Below are 20,587 nucleotides of genomic sequence, written 5' to 3'. Positions count from 1 at the left end.
CGAACGCAAAGAGAGCTAAAATACTGACAACGAAAGATCGATAAAAGAGACCTAAAAAAATCGCTAATAAGAAGAAAAGGCTGGCGAAAGAGATGCTCCGAGTATTGGGAAAGAGACAACAACCATCTGTCTTCCGAACGTATCGTTATGGGAGTAACTGCGAAGATGATAAAAAGAAAAGCGAGAAAGGGCGGACGCAAGAGGGACGATAACGTATCGGTCGTAACGCGTTAAATGAAATGGGCCGCGGCTGGGCACGGAGGAGGCTTGTGTTCCAGGAAATATGAATGGCGCGGATAGGCATGCTCGTTACTTCTCTTTGCCGGCTCTCCGAGTCTCCCTTACTTCGTGTCCTGGCTCTTTCTCTTTTTCGCGTTAAGCTCCACCGTTCGGCTTTCTCTTTCTGCCGCGTTCAGCCGGCAAATATGTATCTCTCCGGTCAAGTTGCACGCGTCTGCGTGCGTGCCAACCCACGCAACAGAGACGGAGGCACCGGCGTCTAGATATATGACGCGACAATGAATCAGAACCGGAACCTTCGGCATTCCCGAGGGCCGTATTCTGCGTGGAACAAGGTCCCTGTCTACACCAAACGCCTGTTCGACGCGCCACCGATTCCACATCGCGTCGCCAAACCCACGCAAAATTGTTTAGCGAAATTTCCAAAATTTCCGAAACACGGTATTCCGACACTAGGTGGAAACGCAATCGGAAGAAATCGTGAGAAACATTTCGCCCGACCGAAATAGCAAGAGCGAGATTTAAGAGTTAAGGCGAAACGTTTTCTCACGATAAAATACCTAATGTCGAGGATCGAGTAGCTTAATGACATTTCAAAGAACGGCTGTGTCAATCATCTAGGTTTTTGTCGTTAAAAAAATTCACGATAATCCGCCGGAAGTTCCGAAGTCGAGAAAAACTTGAAATTTGTAGTTCTTGTCCTCCAGGAAATTCTCTCGATCGTGATATCAAATATTTACGATGCCTCGACAAGCGACGCGTTGGTATGTGCGTCGTTCCTCGAGTATCCCATCCTGGCAGTTAGCATCGCGTGCAATAAAGAACGAAAATATAACGCGGATTAACGCGAGTCAGCCGAAGGCCATGCGTAGCAACCGCTTCGCCATCTAATCCGCTCGATCGAATTAGATCCAACGAAGACTTCATTCTCCGTTTCCGGTGCGCACCATTCTGCATGTATTATGTATAACGGCGGAGAGACAGAGAAAGAGAGAAACAGAGAGAGAGAGAGAGAGAAAGAGAGAGCAATGTACATACGATGGTCGTATCTCGTCAATTAGCGTAATTCGAATTAAGCATGTCCCGCGGTGCGATCGAGGATCGCGATCGAAGATCGTAAAGACCGTGGGGTGGTACGTGGAGCAACTAGATCGGTGCTAATACGCTCTTGGGCAGCCGTACCGCGTTCGAGATACCGATCGATTTTATCGAGTTCGAGGTACGGCAATGGAACCGTGCACCCGCGGCAGAAATCGATGGCGTTCATTGCGTAACGAGCCACTTACCGCAAATCAAACTAATAGCCAATAAAGTACAACGGGTCTAAAATCGTGTTCGCGTAAACCAGCCACACCTGGGATCCAGCAGGACTCTTTAATCGGCATCGTCCATCGGTCTTTTTAACGGTGCGATCGTTCGGTCCCTCCCGCGTTCCGCGCGCATCTTCACCAAAGTATCTGCATTCGATCCGTGTGGCCATCGATCGCGTTTCTCAAACGTAATTTAGTCAGGAAAAAATCGATCTTTCTTGTACTGGTCGTTGCTTTCCGAATGGTACGAGACAGCCTACGAGTCTCTCTCTCTGTCTCTGTCTCTCTCTCTCTCTATGCCTCTCAGAGGATAACGAATGGAACGGATAGTTCACGGGGGTTAAGCTATTCGATTGGCTGTAAAGCATCGTAAATGCCGAGATACGAAATACGGAATGCCGATCTGTTAAACGCGATTAGAATGTGATTAGACACCGCGAGACTGCCGCGTAAGTACGCAAGCGAGGATGTAAAATATAGATAAGCCTTGTATAATCGGCATAATTAATAAACAGAGAGGTTGAGGTGGTCGAGCCCCGGAACAATAATAGACAGCCTAGGTATGCGGTAAAATCGATACCGCGAATAACAAGCCGATGAATAAGCCGTCTCGTATCGGAACTCGTTCTGCTCGCGACAACCGAACGTAGTAGAGCTACGATCGACGATTTTCACTGGTCGATGATTTAATCGCGCTGACTCGAGAGATAGCGCACGTACAAATGTCGTGGACGTACCCGAGCGCACGAGGGACGTGTCCGCCAACGAATCGCGATCTAAACGCCAGGGCATCGTTCCTTCTTCCGTTCTCTTTCGAATTTTTCTTGGAACTACGAAACAATGGTCCCCTGCGATGCGATTAGAGAAGCTCCAAGAACGATACCATGGAGCGGAGAAGCCGTCATTCGAACATTTCGTGCGCTACGTTGGTTAACTCGGTAACGGTACCTCGGATACTTCGAACGTGAACGCTCACGGGTTGTAATTTTGCCGAGCATGCATGTCGAACGTCGCGTTCACCGGCCGAAAATAATATTTCGTCGGCAGTAGCAATTAATCCGGCACGAGAGTCCAGAGGAATGCGGTTCTGCATCGCCAGACGTTCGTACGAAGCGTTAATTAAGATATATACGCAAATTTCTGGCGATAAACGTTCGATATCGACCATCTACGAGATTCAGGCTCGATGAAAGATGTTTCGTCGACGCTGATTAAGCGCAATCGTATCGAGCAAAGACGAAAAAAGTAAGAGGTACTATCGAACAGGTCGAGCATTTCATTTCTCGCAAACGCAATCCCTTTAAATTGTTCGTCTTGTGAGATTCAAGCGAGGTTACGACTAATCGATCGGATGCCTGTAAAAAGCAATAATCGTATAATCCTTAATTATCAGAGATTTTGCGCGATGTCGCGTAAGAGTAAAAACGTAACGATAGAAAGCGGTTCGATTTTTAAAAGAATCACTAGGCTAAGAGGTTAATAGAGTCACCGCTATAAAAAAAAATGGCACGCAATCTCGATTTCCCTCGACTATTCCTTCGTCCGTTTTAATCGTGTCTTTTAGGCTACTATAAAGCTCGTTTTCAGCCACTTTGTCCGTGGCGCGACGTTAATTCTCCTTTTAACCTGAACCTCGCGTTCTTCGGGTCGAGGATCTCTGACATCGGGCCGACAATCATGACTAGAACAACGAGCAAAGAGGAAGAGCGAAAAGGAGACACGACGAAGCGACTTAATGTCGAGGTCGTTAAGACCTCGTTTTCACTGCATTACAGCCGGCCAGCGTACAACGGTGACTCGCGCCCCTTTTCCGCCTTTTCGTTACGCAGTTACTGACCCTTCCACGTTCATTGTTCCCTCCATTTAGGTGAAAGCATCTGGCGAATGACTCGTTCAACAAGAACGCGCGTCCTTCGACCAGCGTTGGTACATTCCTTTACACCAGCCAATTAGCGATTATCGGTAATCGACGATTAAATTAACGTTAATCGATGAAAAATCACACCACGGAAAATTTAAAAATTCTTTCTTAGAAGGAACATCGTAACGTTAAATTTAATGCAGACTCAGACCTTTGTATTCCTTTAGTTACATTTTTTATGCTCTAAAAAATATCGTTCGTCACTGTAGACGCGAAAACAGCCGTGAAAAGAACGTACATACAGAGTTCGTACAATACGGAAACATGTACAGAATATCGAACAAATTTTTATTTCAATTTTATTTCTTCCGAATTTCCACAAACATCCGCCGTCTAATTACAGTATTTATAATAAATGCTAATATTATTCCTAGGCAATATCATATTCACGAGAATATTACGTAGTGTTGTTTATTTGTCAAGTTTTAGCATCGAGTTTTAGCGCACGAGATCGAACTTTACGTCATCGATGAGGATATTCTTTCCAGCTTTCTATGCTCGATCGATTACTCGCGATCGCTTCGAACAAGCCTAAGCTATACCATCGAGCCATGGTATCTTTCTTTCATTCATGCGCCATCCTCGATATCATCATCTCGCATCGTGCATCGCGAAGCATATCGAGGAAAATGCGTCGCGATTGCGAGGCGAAGAGTTTCGCACGAAACTCGTGTGAGACCGGAGAATTGAATTATGGGAGCACGCCTCGACAAGATACAATCTGATTCCATAATGAAAGAATGCTCTATGATGTTGCGTTTTCTAACGGCCTGTGTCGGCCAATTACCATCGAAACGCCCTGCTTGGATCGATATCGCGTTATTCCGTGGTCTATGAACCGAGAATTGCAGAGAAAGTTCGATAAACTTGGATATTGCAGAATATAAATACAAGTCTTCTTCGTTCATGGTCACAGAAAGAAGGAATTCTTCTATTGGGTTGGCAACCAAGTGATTGCGGATTTTGTCAATACCATCTAATGACAAAATCCGCAATCACTTGGTTGCCAACCCAATACAAGAGCTCTTTTTCATTTTTAATTTCGTTCCGACTACTCGTTTCGTGACATTCTACGAAACGAAACGAGGAAATATTTTTGTCCAGTACCGTCTGTTTTGCTTAATTTTACGGTCGATGGATAAAACGAAAGTTAGGCTCCGATCATGAACGAAGATCTTTGTTATAGGAACGATATTATCGAGCGAAGTTGAAACGCGTGCCCGATTAACCGTCTGTCGTCCATGAAGTCCCGTAAACGAAGAAAAGGAGAAAACGCCGTGTTCTTATCGAACGCGCTAAATCTAGCTACGATCGGAACGACGACATTTCTCGTGGATTCCCAGCGAGATAGTCCTAAAGCCGTTTTCGTTTTCTACCTGTGTACGTACGTACGTACGTACGTACGTATATCACGATTGCACCGTGGCTCATTTTCTAACGAAACTGTTAAGCTGTTTAAACATTCCGAGAGAAAAGAAGAGAAAAATGAACTGCAAGGAGAAACAAAGTTAACGAACGGGCGTATGGTATATAAATATAAAGCAACGTTCGGTAACCGGTAACTATATTAATTACCGCGAATAACTGGATCGCATCGGGAACAAAACAAACGAATTCACCACGCTTCCTCGGCCGTGTTCAGCGCTTTTAACGAGACAGAGCGGGAGAAAGAGCAGGGAAGAGAGAGGAATTACAGTGAAAGAAGGGAATTGTCTCGAATCTAATTGCGATCATTAACGCGGCTATATTTCCCTGAGAGGTAACGATCCCGCTCGGGCAACATTAGACAGCAGCAAGTGGCAACCGCGAAAACATTCTCCGGTTTCTTTTTCCTCGGTGTAAGGCGTGTCGTCTTAGCGACGAGATGCGATTACCTTCGTTAACGAAACGATCTGGCCGTGAACGAACGATAGTTTTGGGCCAGTGAATTCGCGCACGCCCTAATAGCCAGGTGTAACGAGACGATTCATCGCTTTGATATTTCATTCGCCACGCGCTGTTACGACCGCGAGAGTGGAAGTTGAGAAAAACTGAAAACAACGAAATGAAAAGCCTGGCGGGAGAGAGCCTGAGAAAGAACGACACGGTTGAAAAGCGTGAATCCACCATCGATTTACATTTTCTACATACACTTCCACTTAATGGCTCGCTAATTACAGCCTCGTATCGCTCAGTTTTCATCGTTATTTTTCCACCTGGCCGTGTAAATTACGAGCAACTAGCGACGTTTTAATCCGCTTCCGAGAAGCTTCCATCGAAATGTGCCAAAGAGCAAGATTCGAGTATCGTTGCGCGTTGTTTCGCGAAACCACCGCACGTTTTCCTCGACGTGTTTACACTCTGATAACGCTACTAATGTCACGGCTCGTTTAATTATTCATGCGCGTCTGAGTCGCGCTACGGCGGCGTTTCATCGATCAAACTGCAAACAAGAAGGAACAGAGGCGAGGGGAAGCGCCGTGCGAAAAATCGCTGGCGCGCCAAGACGCGAACGATTTCGAAGAATCGCGTAAAGAAAAAAGGGCATTCGGTGAATCGGTTTGTTCGAACTATCTCACGAGATATCGCAAAGATCTTCGGAGGGGCCAGGAGTAGGAGAGTTAATTGCAGAAAAAAGTCCAAGTAATTAGGATAACGATCGAGCGCGTCAAAAGCTTCCTGCTCGCGCGTTCCGGACACCTCCGGTTCGTATATATTCGTGAGTATTTTATTAGCTTGTTTCCCCTCCTCTTTCTCAATCGGGCATTTACATCTAAACAACGTTCTCAACGAGAGAATCTAGCATCTTCTAGGAAGGATCAAGGACAGGTGGAAGGAACGAGCAACGACGATCAAAGAATGTCACGGTCAAAACGTTTCGAGAGACCTCTCGTCTTTTTTGCCATCAACAAGACTCGTTTTTCTACGAAATCTGCTGGCCCTCGGGAATGGTGCAGCGTGTCGTAACTCCTTTGGCCCTGTGGACGTTAAGGGATGCAGAAAAAGGCGAAGATTACAGAGCGGTGCTCTCTCTCGAGAGAGAGACGATCCTTGGTATCTCTCGTAAAGAACGAAACCGATGACCAAACACCCCCGTCGGGATTTTCATATTCACAATTAGCATGTTCTCTGCCTCGTCTTTTCGAATTCGTCCGAACAATGGCAGGGACACCCGCGGCGAACTGGCTCGTTCCATTGGACAAAAAGCAACGCGGATTTTTGGCAAATAAAAACGCGAGCCGAAACCCGCCGCGTGTTCCGCTAATCCCTTTTGGCTGTGATATATTCGAAATTGATGGCTCCTCTCGTCATTCGTTTCGCGTTTAGGCGATCTCGCGCGTAAATCTTTCGAAGAAAACGCATCGGTCAAGCTGGTAATTTCGTTTAATCTTTGAACGCGAAAGGGAGGATCGACGAAAGAGAGTTTACGAATTTTCAAAGTTTTTCTCAACGCCAGATACAGGTTGTTGCGGTAACGATCGCTCACGGGTACGCCGTTCTACGGCGGTATGGCGAACGAAAACGAGGTTTGATTCAGAGTTTCGGAATGCGCGCGGTTCGTGCTAAGCCTCCGGGCCAACGAGCTTCCTCGCAAGGTTGCTTTCCAATCAACGAGGAATTTCAGTCGGTCTACCCCGGCACCGGTTTCTAACGACCAAAATCTTACACTCGATCGCAGCACAGCTACGTACTCAGTCTCTTTCGTACTCTTAAACGTAATATTCGCAACAACTATCGATGACATTAAGATCGCCGAATCGGCGAATTCTCTTCAAATTTTTTATCCAACTTCTTTCCAACCATTCGACCGATTCACAAGTATCGAACGTAAGTGCCAGTGTATTTCGTTTATTCGATGGGATAAATACTGTCTGGCTAATGTTGGAAGGTGGTTCAAGGCCTTGCCGCGTTCAAGGACCCCTGGGCGTGGATGCTGCGGAGGCGCGCGAAGAAAAAATCGACCAAACGTTCACGCGAGCCGATGTTGAGGATATTCGGCTACCGTGCTCCATCACGTCCGATCGTCGATGTTATCTGATCGAGAGAGGCGGCCTGGGACTTCCTTGTGTCTCGCGGAGAGCGAGAGAGAGCGAGAGAGAGAGAGAGAGAGAGAACCAGAGCCCTGCGAGCTCAGCGATTTAACTAGATGCGCCCAGGCAGATCCCTATCTGCCGCGATTGCAAGAGTCGTTGCTGCTCGACAAGAGCTCCGCTGCCTTCTCTCGTCTCCTCTCGCGTTCGACTAAAGGGGAGCGAGGTAGTCGTTAAGGGCTGCGCGCGTACCACCAGGAGTTACATAGCGCTAACGCGTTCGACGAGATCCATCTTCTTTCTTTTTCCGTGCGAAATTAATGGCACTTCGCGTACCCTCGCGAAACAGCGGGCGAAAAGAAAAAAGGGGAATGTCTGCTCGGGGAACACCAAGTTGACGAAGGTTAGCTACGCTGCAACCCGGCTTGGAGAAGGGGAAAGAACGACGAAAGTCTTGTCGTCGTTAAGAGTTAAGAGTCGCTCGAATTACGAACATTTGGCAACGTCCGCTTTTACTGGCCGGCTTAATACCCCCCGTTGCACACGCATCCTATATAGACGCGAGTGCACGTGTGTGGCGCCGGCCAGAGAAACGCACAAAAGCCTGTCGGTGGGCCTTCGTCGTTCAAATACCGAGTCGTTAAAACCGTGCAATTTCGTCGAATTACGAATCGCGCCGCACCACCGCGGACGACATTTAATGGCCGCTATGCGCACCGAACCCGCCCCGTCCGCGTGCACCGCCGTTCCTTCTACCCACAATTTCGCGACCCACTGCTCGCCGCTTTACGGAGAGAGCACAATTTGCTCAAGTTACGAACGAGCCACGCTATTGCATTACGCTCGGTGAAAGCTGCCGATTTTACGATCATCCTTTTTCTGCGCTGCAGTTCGAAGTACGCTTTTTCATCACCGGCCAGGAAACACGCGCAACGAACCCGCGAGATGCGCGCAATTTTCGTTATTTCGTAGTTGCTTTCCTGTACCATCGGACAGATGCACGTCGAGAAGAATTTTTGGAAGTATTCGATCAATGAAGCTTCTCAGAAACCAAAGAATATGGAAACTCCACTTTTTCTCGGGGGACAAACGATTTACATCGATGAGATGGCTCGGATAACAGGACATTCTCAGGTAAATTTTAACAAATTTCTTCTCCTACAGATATACATCCTATGGGCCTACCCTTGGCTGTCTCGACCCGATCTTCGCAATTTTAGCTACCACCAGCTTTCTTTCCTTTCTTTTAATTACCACGATACAGCCCATTTTGCGTAATGCAGCGGAAATTGTGGTCGAACGAGATGTAAGCCCGTTGGAAAGCAATCGGAGCGACACATTTCCAATCGTGCTTCAAATTGAAACACCGAAGGATGACGAGAAGCGAGATCGATTACCTTCTTGATCGGTTCCACCGTGGAAGCCGGAGAACGCGTTCAGATAACTTAAACCAGTTCGAACAATCCCCTCGTAATTCCGAATATACGTATGCACGTCGATATTTGAAATAGCTAGAAATCCATATTACAGGTAGAGAAGGATGAAAACATCCGCGGTTGAAAATAGCCGATAATCGCGAGTCAACTTACGAGTCGATCCGTTTCAACGCGAAGTAAACACACGAGGCAAGCGAGAAATTCCGCTCGCTCGGTGAATTCTTTTTTTTTTTTCTTCGAGCTATCCGGTGTTCCGGTTACGCGATGGAACGAGCGTGCCACGGATACGAGGAAGTAATGGCCGCAACGTTTCGACGCGCGGCGAAATAAAAAGTCATTAACGCTTGCCTACATAACCACGCGCGCGGATTACGCGAAACTCGCTAGTACGGGAACACGAGACCATAGTAAAAACAGCCGTTTAAAAACTGGTATTACGTTGCGATGCAATTATGTAATCAGGTTGCGGCACGTACATCGTCAGGTTTCCAATCGTATTTAATTAAAAACTATCGGCGAGAAACAACGCACGGGCCCCGCCACTCCGACTAATCGATTCCAGCCGCAACCTAATATCCCAATTTTCCACGAGCCGCGAGACAGGTCACGGTTTCTGTTCCAGTTTCGGCATGGAAAACGGTGAAACCTGTTTTCGATTAAAGTCGTAGAGCTGTAGAGCGTTATCGGTGATAAAAACATCAGACGCGGCTTACAAACCACTTACGTCTACCGTCGTTCGACTGTTCTGTGTTTACTATCGTTCTCGAATTCGTGGAATAACGCGAGACAGAAATTCCTGCTAGTTACTCTACTAGAACACCTCCATTCGTACTTCTAATCGTTCCAAGAGATGCTTGCACGTTGTTTATTTATCTTTTGTTTCGTGATTTCTCTGCTCGCTTAGGCGATATTCGTGTAAACATAGCGTACGTAACGCGCGTAATTTTGTTCGCTTGGTTCATTGCGTTGAACCGTTCACAGTAACGAATTCCTAGTCCTTTTAAACGGCGTTTAAACATCTTCGATATTTTAAATATCGATTTAGAAACGATTAGAAATATCGTAGAATCCGTCTTCGTCTAATTCTGTCCCTAAAATCCACGAACGTCACGAATCTGATATTATAAAACAAGGGATTAATCGTTACATGTACGTTCCTACGACCGGTTAAATTAAAGAAATTCCATCGAACAACGCGAATTGTCTCGATGATGACGCATCGAAGGAATTTCGACGTTACCTTGCTTAATTACATTACGCAACGAACAACGCCGCTCGAGAATTCCAGGTATCGTAATCCCATAAAATGTACGTATCAGCTTGGTGAAAATATTCGAAGGGAATAATGGGACTCACCTCTTTCATGCCATCGAGCCTGCCGAGGCTCTTGGTACCCCGAAGCGGCGGAAACGCGGCGTCGTGCCATCCGGAGCTGCACATCTGCACTTGCTCCGAATGCACGTTCAAAGCTCGCGCCCTGCTCTTGCTCTTGCGCTTGTCCAGCAGATGCTTCGCCCTGGATTTGCGGACTGGCGCGGCCGGATCATCCTCCGGATCGCTCTGCACCTCCCAACGCGACGGAGATTTAAAACGACGTCGAGGACTCGTCGGTGAGGTCACCGGCGAGGTGAGCCTCTGGACGAGGGTGCCGAACATGGTCATCATTCGACCTGCTTTAACACCGACGTAACGATCAACGATACTTCACTCCGACTTGGACATCGTGGTATCGAGCTGTGCGCGCCTCGTCCTTCGATAACGTGGTTCAGCTCATGCCAGCACACGATTCGTGTTCTTCCACGGGGAGAAGAGTATACAACACTCTCTGTCACTCGGTGGTTCGCGCGAAATCCACAGGTGGTTCCCGGAACGGATACACGGTGCACACCGAGTGTATACACTCGTGCCTCGCGTGCCAATACACAGCTTTCTGTTTGTCGATGGACGATGCCGGTAGGAACGAAGCAAAACACCGTGGTTCACTTGAAACTGTAACGCGTGGATAGAGCAGTGGAAGAAACGAAAACGTAAGATAAGACGCGATAGAAAAAACCGGTCACTGTTTACTATCACACGATTTTTATTGCGCCGCAGGTAGATAGGTTCAAGAGCTCGTGTATGTAACTTGTCTATCTGCCTGTCTCTCTCTCTTTCTCTCTCTCTTTCTTTCTTTTTCTCTCAGTCTGGATCTTGGTTGATCCTACGCGAGACGTTGCACGCTTGTTTTTCCGTGCGTACGCGAATTGAACGCAGACAGATACCGTTTCAGGTACCTGTGTTCTACAGCACGTTTCACCGATCGAGCAGAAAAGTAGTGGCCTACGGGGAAGCGACGTGTCAGAGGGCCGGATCGACTTGAAACCAGGCACAGGTATTTGCCTTCGGGCGTGCAGCGCTCTCTCGCAAACACGGTCCGCGTTTAAAGCGGTAGTCTACGTGCACCGTTTCTTTTCTATACGGTTCGCGGTTTCCAGTGTTACTCGCCGTTCGCTAGACGGCCTTCCCTCGTGCTATGTTCCAACGATCGGAACGAGACGCGAAGGAACGCACAACCGTGTTACCGAAACGTGACAACAAAACACGAGATACGTTCGAGACGGAGACTGAACGTAAACGCGACGCGAAACATACACGCTACGAGCACCGATCACTGGCTACGTGCGGAATCGAACTGGTCGCGCGGAGACTGCGTCTGCCGACCGGTTGGCCTCGCTCTTACGAAAATGCCCGAGTACGGACGAACTCGAACGAACCGGATCGAAGTTGCACGATCCACGACGACGAGACGCGAGACCGAGTCACCGGTTACCATGGCGATCGGGACTTATTCCCCGTTGGGCCTTACACGTCGTTCGTACCTGACTGGGGAAACCGAACCAACCGAACCGAGCGCCGATAAAAGGTTCTTCCGCACGTTTTCCATGCCTGATTTTCTCTTATATTTCACTTTTCTTTCCCACGGAGCCCTTTATCATCGTTTCGTCCAACGATCGGAAATCTAAACGTCGACCGTATATGTGGTTGTTGTTACGCGGCGATCGCTAAAGAAACACGCGGTATTTATTCCGCTGGATCGTAGAAGATCGCAACGGATTACGAACGAGATAAATAACGAAGTACCGATTGATTTTACAAGATTTCGAAGGATTCGATATCAGAGATGTACAGAGGCTGGATGCGCCGCAGGGTGCATCGTACTCTATTTGCAACCGGCGGAACGTGTCCCGCCGTAACGGTCTCGGTAACGATAAAACGAATTGATAATGCCTGACCCCGGAATGAATTCCTGTTTCTAGGCGTCAACCGGCTAATTAATGGCACGATGACTGGTTCTCGGTTGCTTCGCGGTGATATTCTTGCATGTCGGACGCGATAAATGGGGAGTAGTCGTGCGGAACATGGCGAGAAGTTGCCGGGATGTCGTGGAACGCCAGCTTCCACGAAGACTCGCCGGTTGAAAGCACGAGAGAGGCGAAAATGAGAGCTCGATAAGCGGCAAAGGGACACCGACCGATCCCGGCTTTTAATCGATGGACGCAGGGTTAATCGCGCGTCCAGACTCCCGATGATTTTCATCGAGCTTTGACGCATCGCGATCTACCCTACCCGGTAATCAAGCAAAGAGGCACGCTCGTGATTCTTCGTCGCTTTCAAGGACAACGAAGCCTGACGCGAATCAAGAACGAACGCAACGTGCCTCTTTCTTGCTTGAACGATATCATTAGAGTAAGATCCCGTCAAAAGTTCAATTATTCTCGCGTCTATATACGGTGATACTGGAAAGTTGATTAATCGTGTCAGAGGCCCACTCGGTAATTATTACGCGGCCGCGTAATTAGCGCGAATCGTCCGATACCAGGTTCATTCTCCGTTCCGTGTCCTTATCTTATGGCAACGGTATCCGTGAGAATCTGAGTTACGCGAGGCAAACCGATTCAGATTCGTCCCTCTGTAACGAGCGCGTGATCCATGATGCAGCTCGAAACGTGTGCGGTTAGTCGCGTTAGTTTCTTCTCGCTCATCTCTCGTCTTCATCGTCTCTCGTCTTGTCTCGTCGAGTCGAGTCGAGTCGTGTCGAGTCTCCTCTCGACTCGTCTCGCGGAAGTCTGCTCGTCCTACATCGCGATTCACCTATGCGATAAAACGTAAGAGGCGTGTAACTAGAAGTACGCGTTATCCTACTCGGCTACCTGTTGAATATATCCTTGCACGTATGAAATAATTAATCGTGTCTCGTCCAAAATCTCGGTGATTACTCTTGCAGACGTCCTCGGTTAGTTTACCGGCGAAAGGAGGAATAAAGTAGCGGCAAGAAAGGAACAAGAAAGCGAGAAGGAGAAATTCGTCCAAGTTTCTTGACGTACGGAATCTTCGTTCGTAGGATCGCGCTTCTTGTCGCTGAAGGCTTAAATTTCAAGACCGCGACAGGTGCAAAGGCTGAATAAATCCCAGCTATCGTGGAATCGCGTCAGTCTGCGGTCGTGGCTGACTTTTTTTTTCACATTCTTTTTCTCGCTTTCGTAGGCCTCGATTTATGCCCGTCATTGCGAAGTAAAAGTACGAGATTCAGGATATTCGGTACGAGTTTGCTAGTACGTGCGACTGAAACGTGCCACGTGTCTGCCTATTGTTCGTAGTTTCGTGTTCCATCGCGCCTCCTCCACGTTTCTACGTTGCACACTCACGAGAGCGAATCTGGAGCACGCCGCTAGAAGAAACACGTAGTGCCCGCCTAGAATCGAAGATAACGTCAAAGCGCCATAAATATCCGATTAGATCAGGTCGCTGGGCGCATTCCTCTTCCACCAGTCATAATCCGAAAAATAAATCCTACACGCGTAAGTTTACGTAATGCTTCCTCCCTCGTGTACTACAGCGGCTACAAAAGGTATTGGCACGTACGGACAGCCGACAATGAGGCTCACGATTAAAATGCATCGTATACATCCAGAAAACCGAGTCATGTTCCTCGGTCGAGTTTCTCAGCGCTAAAACTGGAATGCCAAAACTGCGTGGCCACGGAGATCCTCCGCGTAATAAATCCATGTTATCAGGAAGAAATCGCGGTAAGTTTTTTCAGCCAGCCATTTTTTCGACCCTCCGACCAACGCAACGTCCTTTCGGAACGCGGAAAGTTCTTCAGCGCCGCGCAAAACCATCTCGAACTCAACGAACCGAGCACACGCGAACGTTTTGCGCGCAAGCAGCGTCCAGGATACGGTTCATAATCGAAACTTTGGCCGCGACATTTGCATCGGACTCGATCCGCTTCGCGTTTCACCGCGTCATAGCCGAGAGGACCGATCGAATTGAATTTTCTGCAGCAAGAGAAAAATCGTCGGTCGATCTACCGTGACTGATCGTCACCCTGTAGCGAATCACGAAAACGATACCTCGATCGACAGGTCGTTTCCCTTCCGGTGTGCAATCCTAAGCGACTTGCGAACGCGAAAGCGAGTCTTGGCAAAGTACGTCGCGCGTTCGCTCGTGTCGTCGATTTTCACGAATCGCGAATGCACACGTGCACCACGCCGTGGACCGATTGGTAAAATCCAAGAGTTAACTTCATCTCTCTCTCTCTCTCTCTCTCTCCTCTCTTATTGGGAGAGAACGTGCTCTCTCGTGTACGTGCACGAGAAGGGAAACATTGCGTGCCGATTATACTGTCGGCCAGTGTGAGAAATATTATCCTTTGATCTCCGGTGCTGCGCACTCCGTGCCGGTTTCACTCCGGCAAGAAATTAACGACCACGGCCCGCCGTTTCAGTACGACCTGCCTTCGGAGATTATCAGTCGCGAGAGAGCCTGAGCGAGACGGAAGTGAACGTGCCGCAGGAAGTGGTCGAACAGCGATTTCCCCTGACATTGAAGCGCGAGCTTAAGCAACCATTCGCGTTTAATCCATGCGTACATACGCCTGTATGCTTCGTACAGTTCTAAACTCGGTGATATACGTCAAGGATGACGATTTGAGAAATTTATGCGTACGACCGGCAGGGTTCGTGTGGTGTCACTCGAATGCAAGGTTGAACCAGCCGATAGTACCAGCTATAGTTTGAACAAGCAAACGTGAAATCTCTGCAACGAGTTGGATCAACTGGGTCAAGGAGTGTAAGATAGAGGATGTTATAAAACGAATTCGATCGTCGATCGGTTAACAGCAGCGTGAAATTTGTACGATGGAAATAAATTAGGCAATACGCTATACGAACCTTAGGTGTATGAAATATTTGTTTCTTTCCTAGGTGAGATAAACGGAATTCTACTGCAATAAGAATCAGAACATGTACATATATTACACAGAACACTGAAACTTACGGGCTTATAGTTGCCTATCGACTGGCTCGTGTGCATTAAAAGTCCCTGTTTTTGCATAGTTAATCCGCGCATGACTAATACGGAAATATGCGAGCCGAACGTTTAGACATCGAAGATAATCAATATGAATCGCAAGCAAAAGCATTGGGCAAAGCAACCATTGCAGAAACTTCGCCTAACTTCCGCGAAATTCCAGAGGAAAAAGAGAGAGGAGAGGAAATTGCGAAAGAATTTGGAATGAACGGAACGGTTTAGGTTTGGGTTTAGATAAGATAGACGCGTTGGTAGGCGCGGCAGATTGGAAAAAATCGGCCACGCAAGAATCGTAGTTATTCGAAATAGTACAGAGAGAGAAAGAGAGAGAGAGAGAGAAAGAAAGAGGGAGAGAGAAAATAGTGATTTACAGCGTTTCACTACTCGCGACGCGTGTGCCCGTCGCGCATTCGGCGCTCGGTTTTCAAGTCGTCCCGTTTAACAAGCTATGCGATCGAGAGTTAAGACCGCGAACGAGATCGTTTCTTCGTGAAAGTCGCGAATGCACACGGCCACGGAGTCCCGCCAGGAAATACTCCATTCCATCGATCGAGCAACGATAACGATCCGCAAAGACCGGTCTAATAACTCGCGATCTAAAGGCTCGAGAGCATTGGCTATCGTGTGCAGACCACGCGGTTATGCTTGCGTAAACGGGTTAATGGAGAGGTCAATGATGGAGAGGTATTAATAAATGGCTGGACAATGGGCGTGGAATTCGCCGGCTTCGGTGAAGCTTGATCTTCCAATTCGAGCAACGAGGCGCGATTGCCCCTTGTTTAGCCTCGTGTTTTATACGGTTCTACTATGTAGCAGAGAATCGACGAGAAATCGACGAGAAATCGACGAGAAATCGATGGAAAATTATATCTTTCTACGTATCTACGCGTCACCCTATATATCTCGGTTCCTTTCAAGGATTCGTCCGACTCGTACGAAACGCTGATTGATTAACCCTACGAACCGCGATATTCGTTCGTAATTATTCAAAGATATCGTCGCAAAGCTCTACGACGAATCAGTTTATATTTTATACGTCGACACCTAACAACGAAATGTTATCCGATTCGTGTAAAACGACGTTCGATCGATCCTACGAACCATAGGATACGTCTGTAACTAACTATTCAAGGAACCAGTGGTAAAGTTCTATGAATCAGTAAACATGGTTAATTAATTTCCTTTAATAACAGGCTACTACCTTTTCGCCAGAAATTAGTTCAGCTTGGCGGGATTTAACGGCGGCGTTATGTTCTCGTAAATCACGAATAATGAAAGTCTCGCGTGTCGCGCGGGAACTGTCGACTCGTTCCGTGAGTAAGCTTTAACCAGGCGTCGAATTAAATGGATTCCAGACCTTGTACGGGTCCGTTGTTATGACGTCGGCGAGTTATCTTTCAGACCTTGGCCACGCCAAGGCTATCTTCCACGGGTGGCCAGGAAACGGCTCGTCCTCCTGTTCCAGGGCCAGGAGGAGTCTTGACCTCACGCAACGTTTCCGCGTGCTACTATGTTGAATTCTTTTTTTCGGGCGCACCTTAAACTACCAGCCAGCTTATGGAAGCTTAACTTCGACTTTGAAACCATCCGCACGAAGCATAGCCGGTGTTTTTTTTCTTTTCAGCATCTCGTAAATTCTGGTCGCATTTTTATAACGCGATCGGAGCGCGTTTCGTTATTTATGTAATTGTGGGAAAGATTTAACGCAACGGTCGTAATAAATACAATCACCCCAGCAGTCGTACTCTTAGACACCGAGGCGATAATATCTTAATTTATGTTTCGCAACCCGCCCCATTATCTCATTGACGATTCTTCCGTCGGAAGACGATCCCTCTGCCAGGATTCCGCGACCTCACGCAACGTTTCCGCGTGCCTGATGCCTCGCACTCTGTGCACGGCTTCGTTTAACTTATTCCCATCCCTTCGATGAATCAATTCCCCTTTACACCCTGATTCTCTCGCACGATCGAACTAATAAATTTTACAAGTTGCAATTTACCAGCGTTAATAAATTTTCTTGTCTATCGGTAACGCGACTTTGCTAATAAAATTTCGTACGTTACGAGGCGGTCGATCGTCCCATTCTACGAAAGATTGTAAAATTATATACGACACAAGTGCTTGCGCGAATCGTTTACAGCTTTACCAATCACTCGCGCAAAAAGATACTTTTCACGCCGAATTGGTCGTTAACCCACTGAATTTCGTAATTGCTCGTCTACGGAAGATCAGAGATACGACTTGTCGTGTTTTTCAGCCGTGGCGTTCCAATAAATTTATCGTATAATTAGTTGACGAAACGTTAAGGTACAACGTTGCTTATGCGCGTCATAGACCAGAAACACCACTTCGCCGATAGTATTAATAAATTATCGTGCAAGAGGGCCCTCTTGCGATATAAATCTTTAATTGCGCTGCTTCACCGCGTCGTAAGAGACGAGCGATTCCATCCCGAAAGGGTACTCGAAGAAGCTCGATCTCGCTTCCAAATAATCACTCAGCGATTCCGATCGGGCAATTTTCCAGGAAAGGCGAATCAACCTCGAAGAGAAGAAGAATCACGAGCCGTGGCAACGTTTCCGCGTGTTTGGAACACGCGTGGTTCCTCGTTTCCTGCGAAGCCCCGTTCGCGGAACGTGCGCATCGCACGCGGATCCCGACAATGCTCCAACGTTGGCTTTCGTACGTTCCTTTTTTTCATCGGACCCAGTAAGGTCGCGCCACTTAACGGTCCACGGCATATTGCATCGGTCGTTTCGTGCGTAGACGGGGAGATTCGAATGGGTATTAAAGATGGGCGCGCGAGGTATCCGCATGCCACCGAGTTGCGAGTTAGCTGGCTCGAGCCGAATGAAAATCCGCCAGGGAAAAGAGAGAGTGCGTGCGACAATGGCGCGTAACGCGGAGGATAACGAGCGCGAGTTATGTCCCGTCATAATTTGCAATTTAGATTTCATTATCACCCGCTGCCCGCTGATCTCGCTACCACCGAGTCTACGTCTAAGAGTCGCGGCTACCGGCGTGCACGTGCTCCTCGAAAACAAGCCCCTGGCTACTGCCTACGTCGCGAGTATATAGACGATTTTCCGCTTCCTGTCAGACGCGTTTTGCTTAGAAAATTGTACAGCCGTACCATTCACGAGGAGAAAAATTACGACAATGATCGATGGATTCCGCTTCGTGGACGAGGTAAGCCGTATCTTCTGGTCTTGAGCAACGTGGAACTTTTAGCCGAGGTACCACGTATCTTGAAAACGTCACAGGTTGGTTATGCTCTCTTTTTCGACCGCTTCACAACGCGATTTAACCATCTGTCGTAATATTTCAGCGACGATAACGGAGGAAAAAGTAGCTCGAGTAGCTTCAGGGAGGATGCACAGCTTTACGCCGAGACGACGTTGCGTCGCTCGAGAAAGTGCGTCGCGTTACGCAACGACGCGTGTAGCAATACGCTGAACGCTCCGAATTACACAACCGTGACCCAACGATCGACATTTACACAGCGTTAACGTTATTTTGCATAAGGGAACGGCAACGATATCGTTCGGTTACGTTGGACCGCACGCGATCAAGCAGCGTTGATACGTCGGAAGTGGCACGAAAGGTATGGCAGTAAGATCGTTTTCGACGCATTTGGCCGGTACAGGAGCTTCGAGAAATCCGCGGGATGCCCCTCGAGCCGAGCCTATTCCGCAAAAGTGTGCTAACGACGCGCAAACCGCCCTCGAGCGAGCATTTCCGCATTGCGCGCGAGCCTTTAAAGCGCGGAAAAACGCTCTTCGGAACACAAGCGTGCCGCGTATACGAACCCGCTCGTTCGGGGTAATGATCCTGGTTAACGGTACCGCAAATTGGTATAGTAAAGGGTCCGTAAAGTCCTTTATGGAAATGTCCATCGCAATATTGTTGGTACAAACTGCGGAACGTTGCCGCGCATCTGGTGTGGGATAAATGACGCGAGTCGTCCGTTTCGATCATTAGAGAAATCGAGCCGCGGTCGATCACCGATACTTTGTATTTAGAGCCGTTTCTGTGTCTCGTATCTCGTTGCCTCTGCTGACGCTCTTGAAACGGTAGACAGAGAAATTGCAGATGTAACGTCGATGCGCGAAGACGAACGGAGGATCCGAAACGAAACGATCGACTCACTTTACCGGCAGATTTGTAGACTCTCTTCAGTTGGAACGCGAAATTTCTAAATTCTCCATCTGTAATTCGCGAATTCATCGCGCTTCCTTTTCTATTTCGCGGTTTAACGGGCGTTGACTTGCTCCTTCGCGTTTCTACCAGCAATTTGAAAACACGCGCGCTATCGTGTAAAAAGCCAACCTACAAAACCTATCGTTCTCTCGACGAGTCTGTAATTCGCGTGGGACTTTGGTTACGCGGAGGAAAAGAAGCGTTGGAAAAAGACGGAGAAAGCAGCGATCGCTAGTTTCGACGCGTCTCCTAATTCGGGCCGAGAAGATCGAGAGACATCTTTCGAGGAGCATCGGTGCAACGTCCTGCAGAAGAAGAATCCTCCTGCCGGTACCTTACACCAGGTTCCTTTGGACTGACTCACGTACCGGTCGCTCGAGCCCTCTCCCTCGCCCCTTCGCGCACGGTGCCACTTTGTTCCACGAACGCACGGAGAACTCGCTTTTCGGAAGCAAAAACGAACGTGGGCGAACTTCTCGAAGGACATTCTCACAGATTCTGTTCCATCGCGACGGCGTTCCTCTCGTTCTCTCCTCTTTCTTACCTCCTTTCTTTCCTCCCTTGCTTTCCTCTTCGTTGCCTTACTCTTCGATCCTTTTCATTCTCTTTATCTTCCCATCCTTCTCCCGTTGATCCGATCTTTACAGCGCGCATCGAGGCTGCGTTCTCGATGCTATTTAGACACCGTGTTCTAACACCGACGACTCGACTCGATGCGACTCAACGTCGTATCGATGGAACGCAGTCTCTTTTCACGGCGCTGAACGACTCTGCCGGCTGAGATTCTCGTAGGATGAGTTTAATACAATCAGAAAACCGTGACACGTAACGTCAGATCCTAGCCGACGTAAAAAGCCGTGGCTTGCCGACCGATTAAATTGCGCCCTTTACAAGACCCCTTTTGTTCTTCGTGTAGAAGCATCTAATTCTTTCGATTCGACCAGTTTACGGATCAATATCTCGAACGCTTGACCGATGCCACTTATTGTTAAGGCAGTTAAAACGATATCGAGTACACGGATATCGAAGTACGTTGATAACGCGAATAATTTAACGCTTCTCTACCGGATATGTTTCAGCGGTGAACGACAATGTGCGATTCCTTCTCGAACGAAA

General features: G+C 48.0%; 1 protein-coding gene across 4 annotated transcripts in view; it reads right to left on the bottom strand.

Moving 5' to 3' along the window:
* The window catches only part of LOC117235528 (rho GTPase-activating protein 20-like), a 177,992-nt gene that overhangs the window by 85,685 nt on the left and 71,720 nt on the right, over positions 1-20,587 (bottom strand). Inside the window, exons 1-2 of one of the 4 annotated variants that reach the window (XM_033497654.1) lie at positions 16,626-16,916; positions 10,274-10,906 (exon numbers count right to left, since the gene is read on the bottom strand). The exons of 2 other annotated variants lie outside the window; for them this stretch is intronic. In XM_033497654.1, coding sequence (XP_033353545.1) covers positions 10,274-10,582 — 309 coding nt within the window. In that variant the 5' untranslated portion in view covers positions 10,583-10,906; positions 16,626-16,916. Of the gene's footprint in view, positions 1-10,273; positions 11,076-16,625; positions 16,917-20,587 lie in introns of those variants that run through there. One more of the 4 variants, XM_033497652.1, reaches the window with a different exon arrangement.

The sequence above is a fragment of the Bombus vosnesenskii genome, unplaced genomic scaffold (genome assembly GCF_011952255.1).
Source record: "Bombus vosnesenskii isolate JDL3184/JDL3185 unplaced genomic scaffold, Bvos_JDL3184-5_v1.1 scf7180000013316, whole genome shotgun sequence".
NCBI classification, from domain to species: Eukaryota; Metazoa; Arthropoda; class Insecta; order Hymenoptera; family Apidae; genus Bombus; species Bombus vosnesenskii.
Note: the sequence above shows the minus strand (reverse complement) of the source record. Positions and strands in the feature narration are given on the sequence as shown.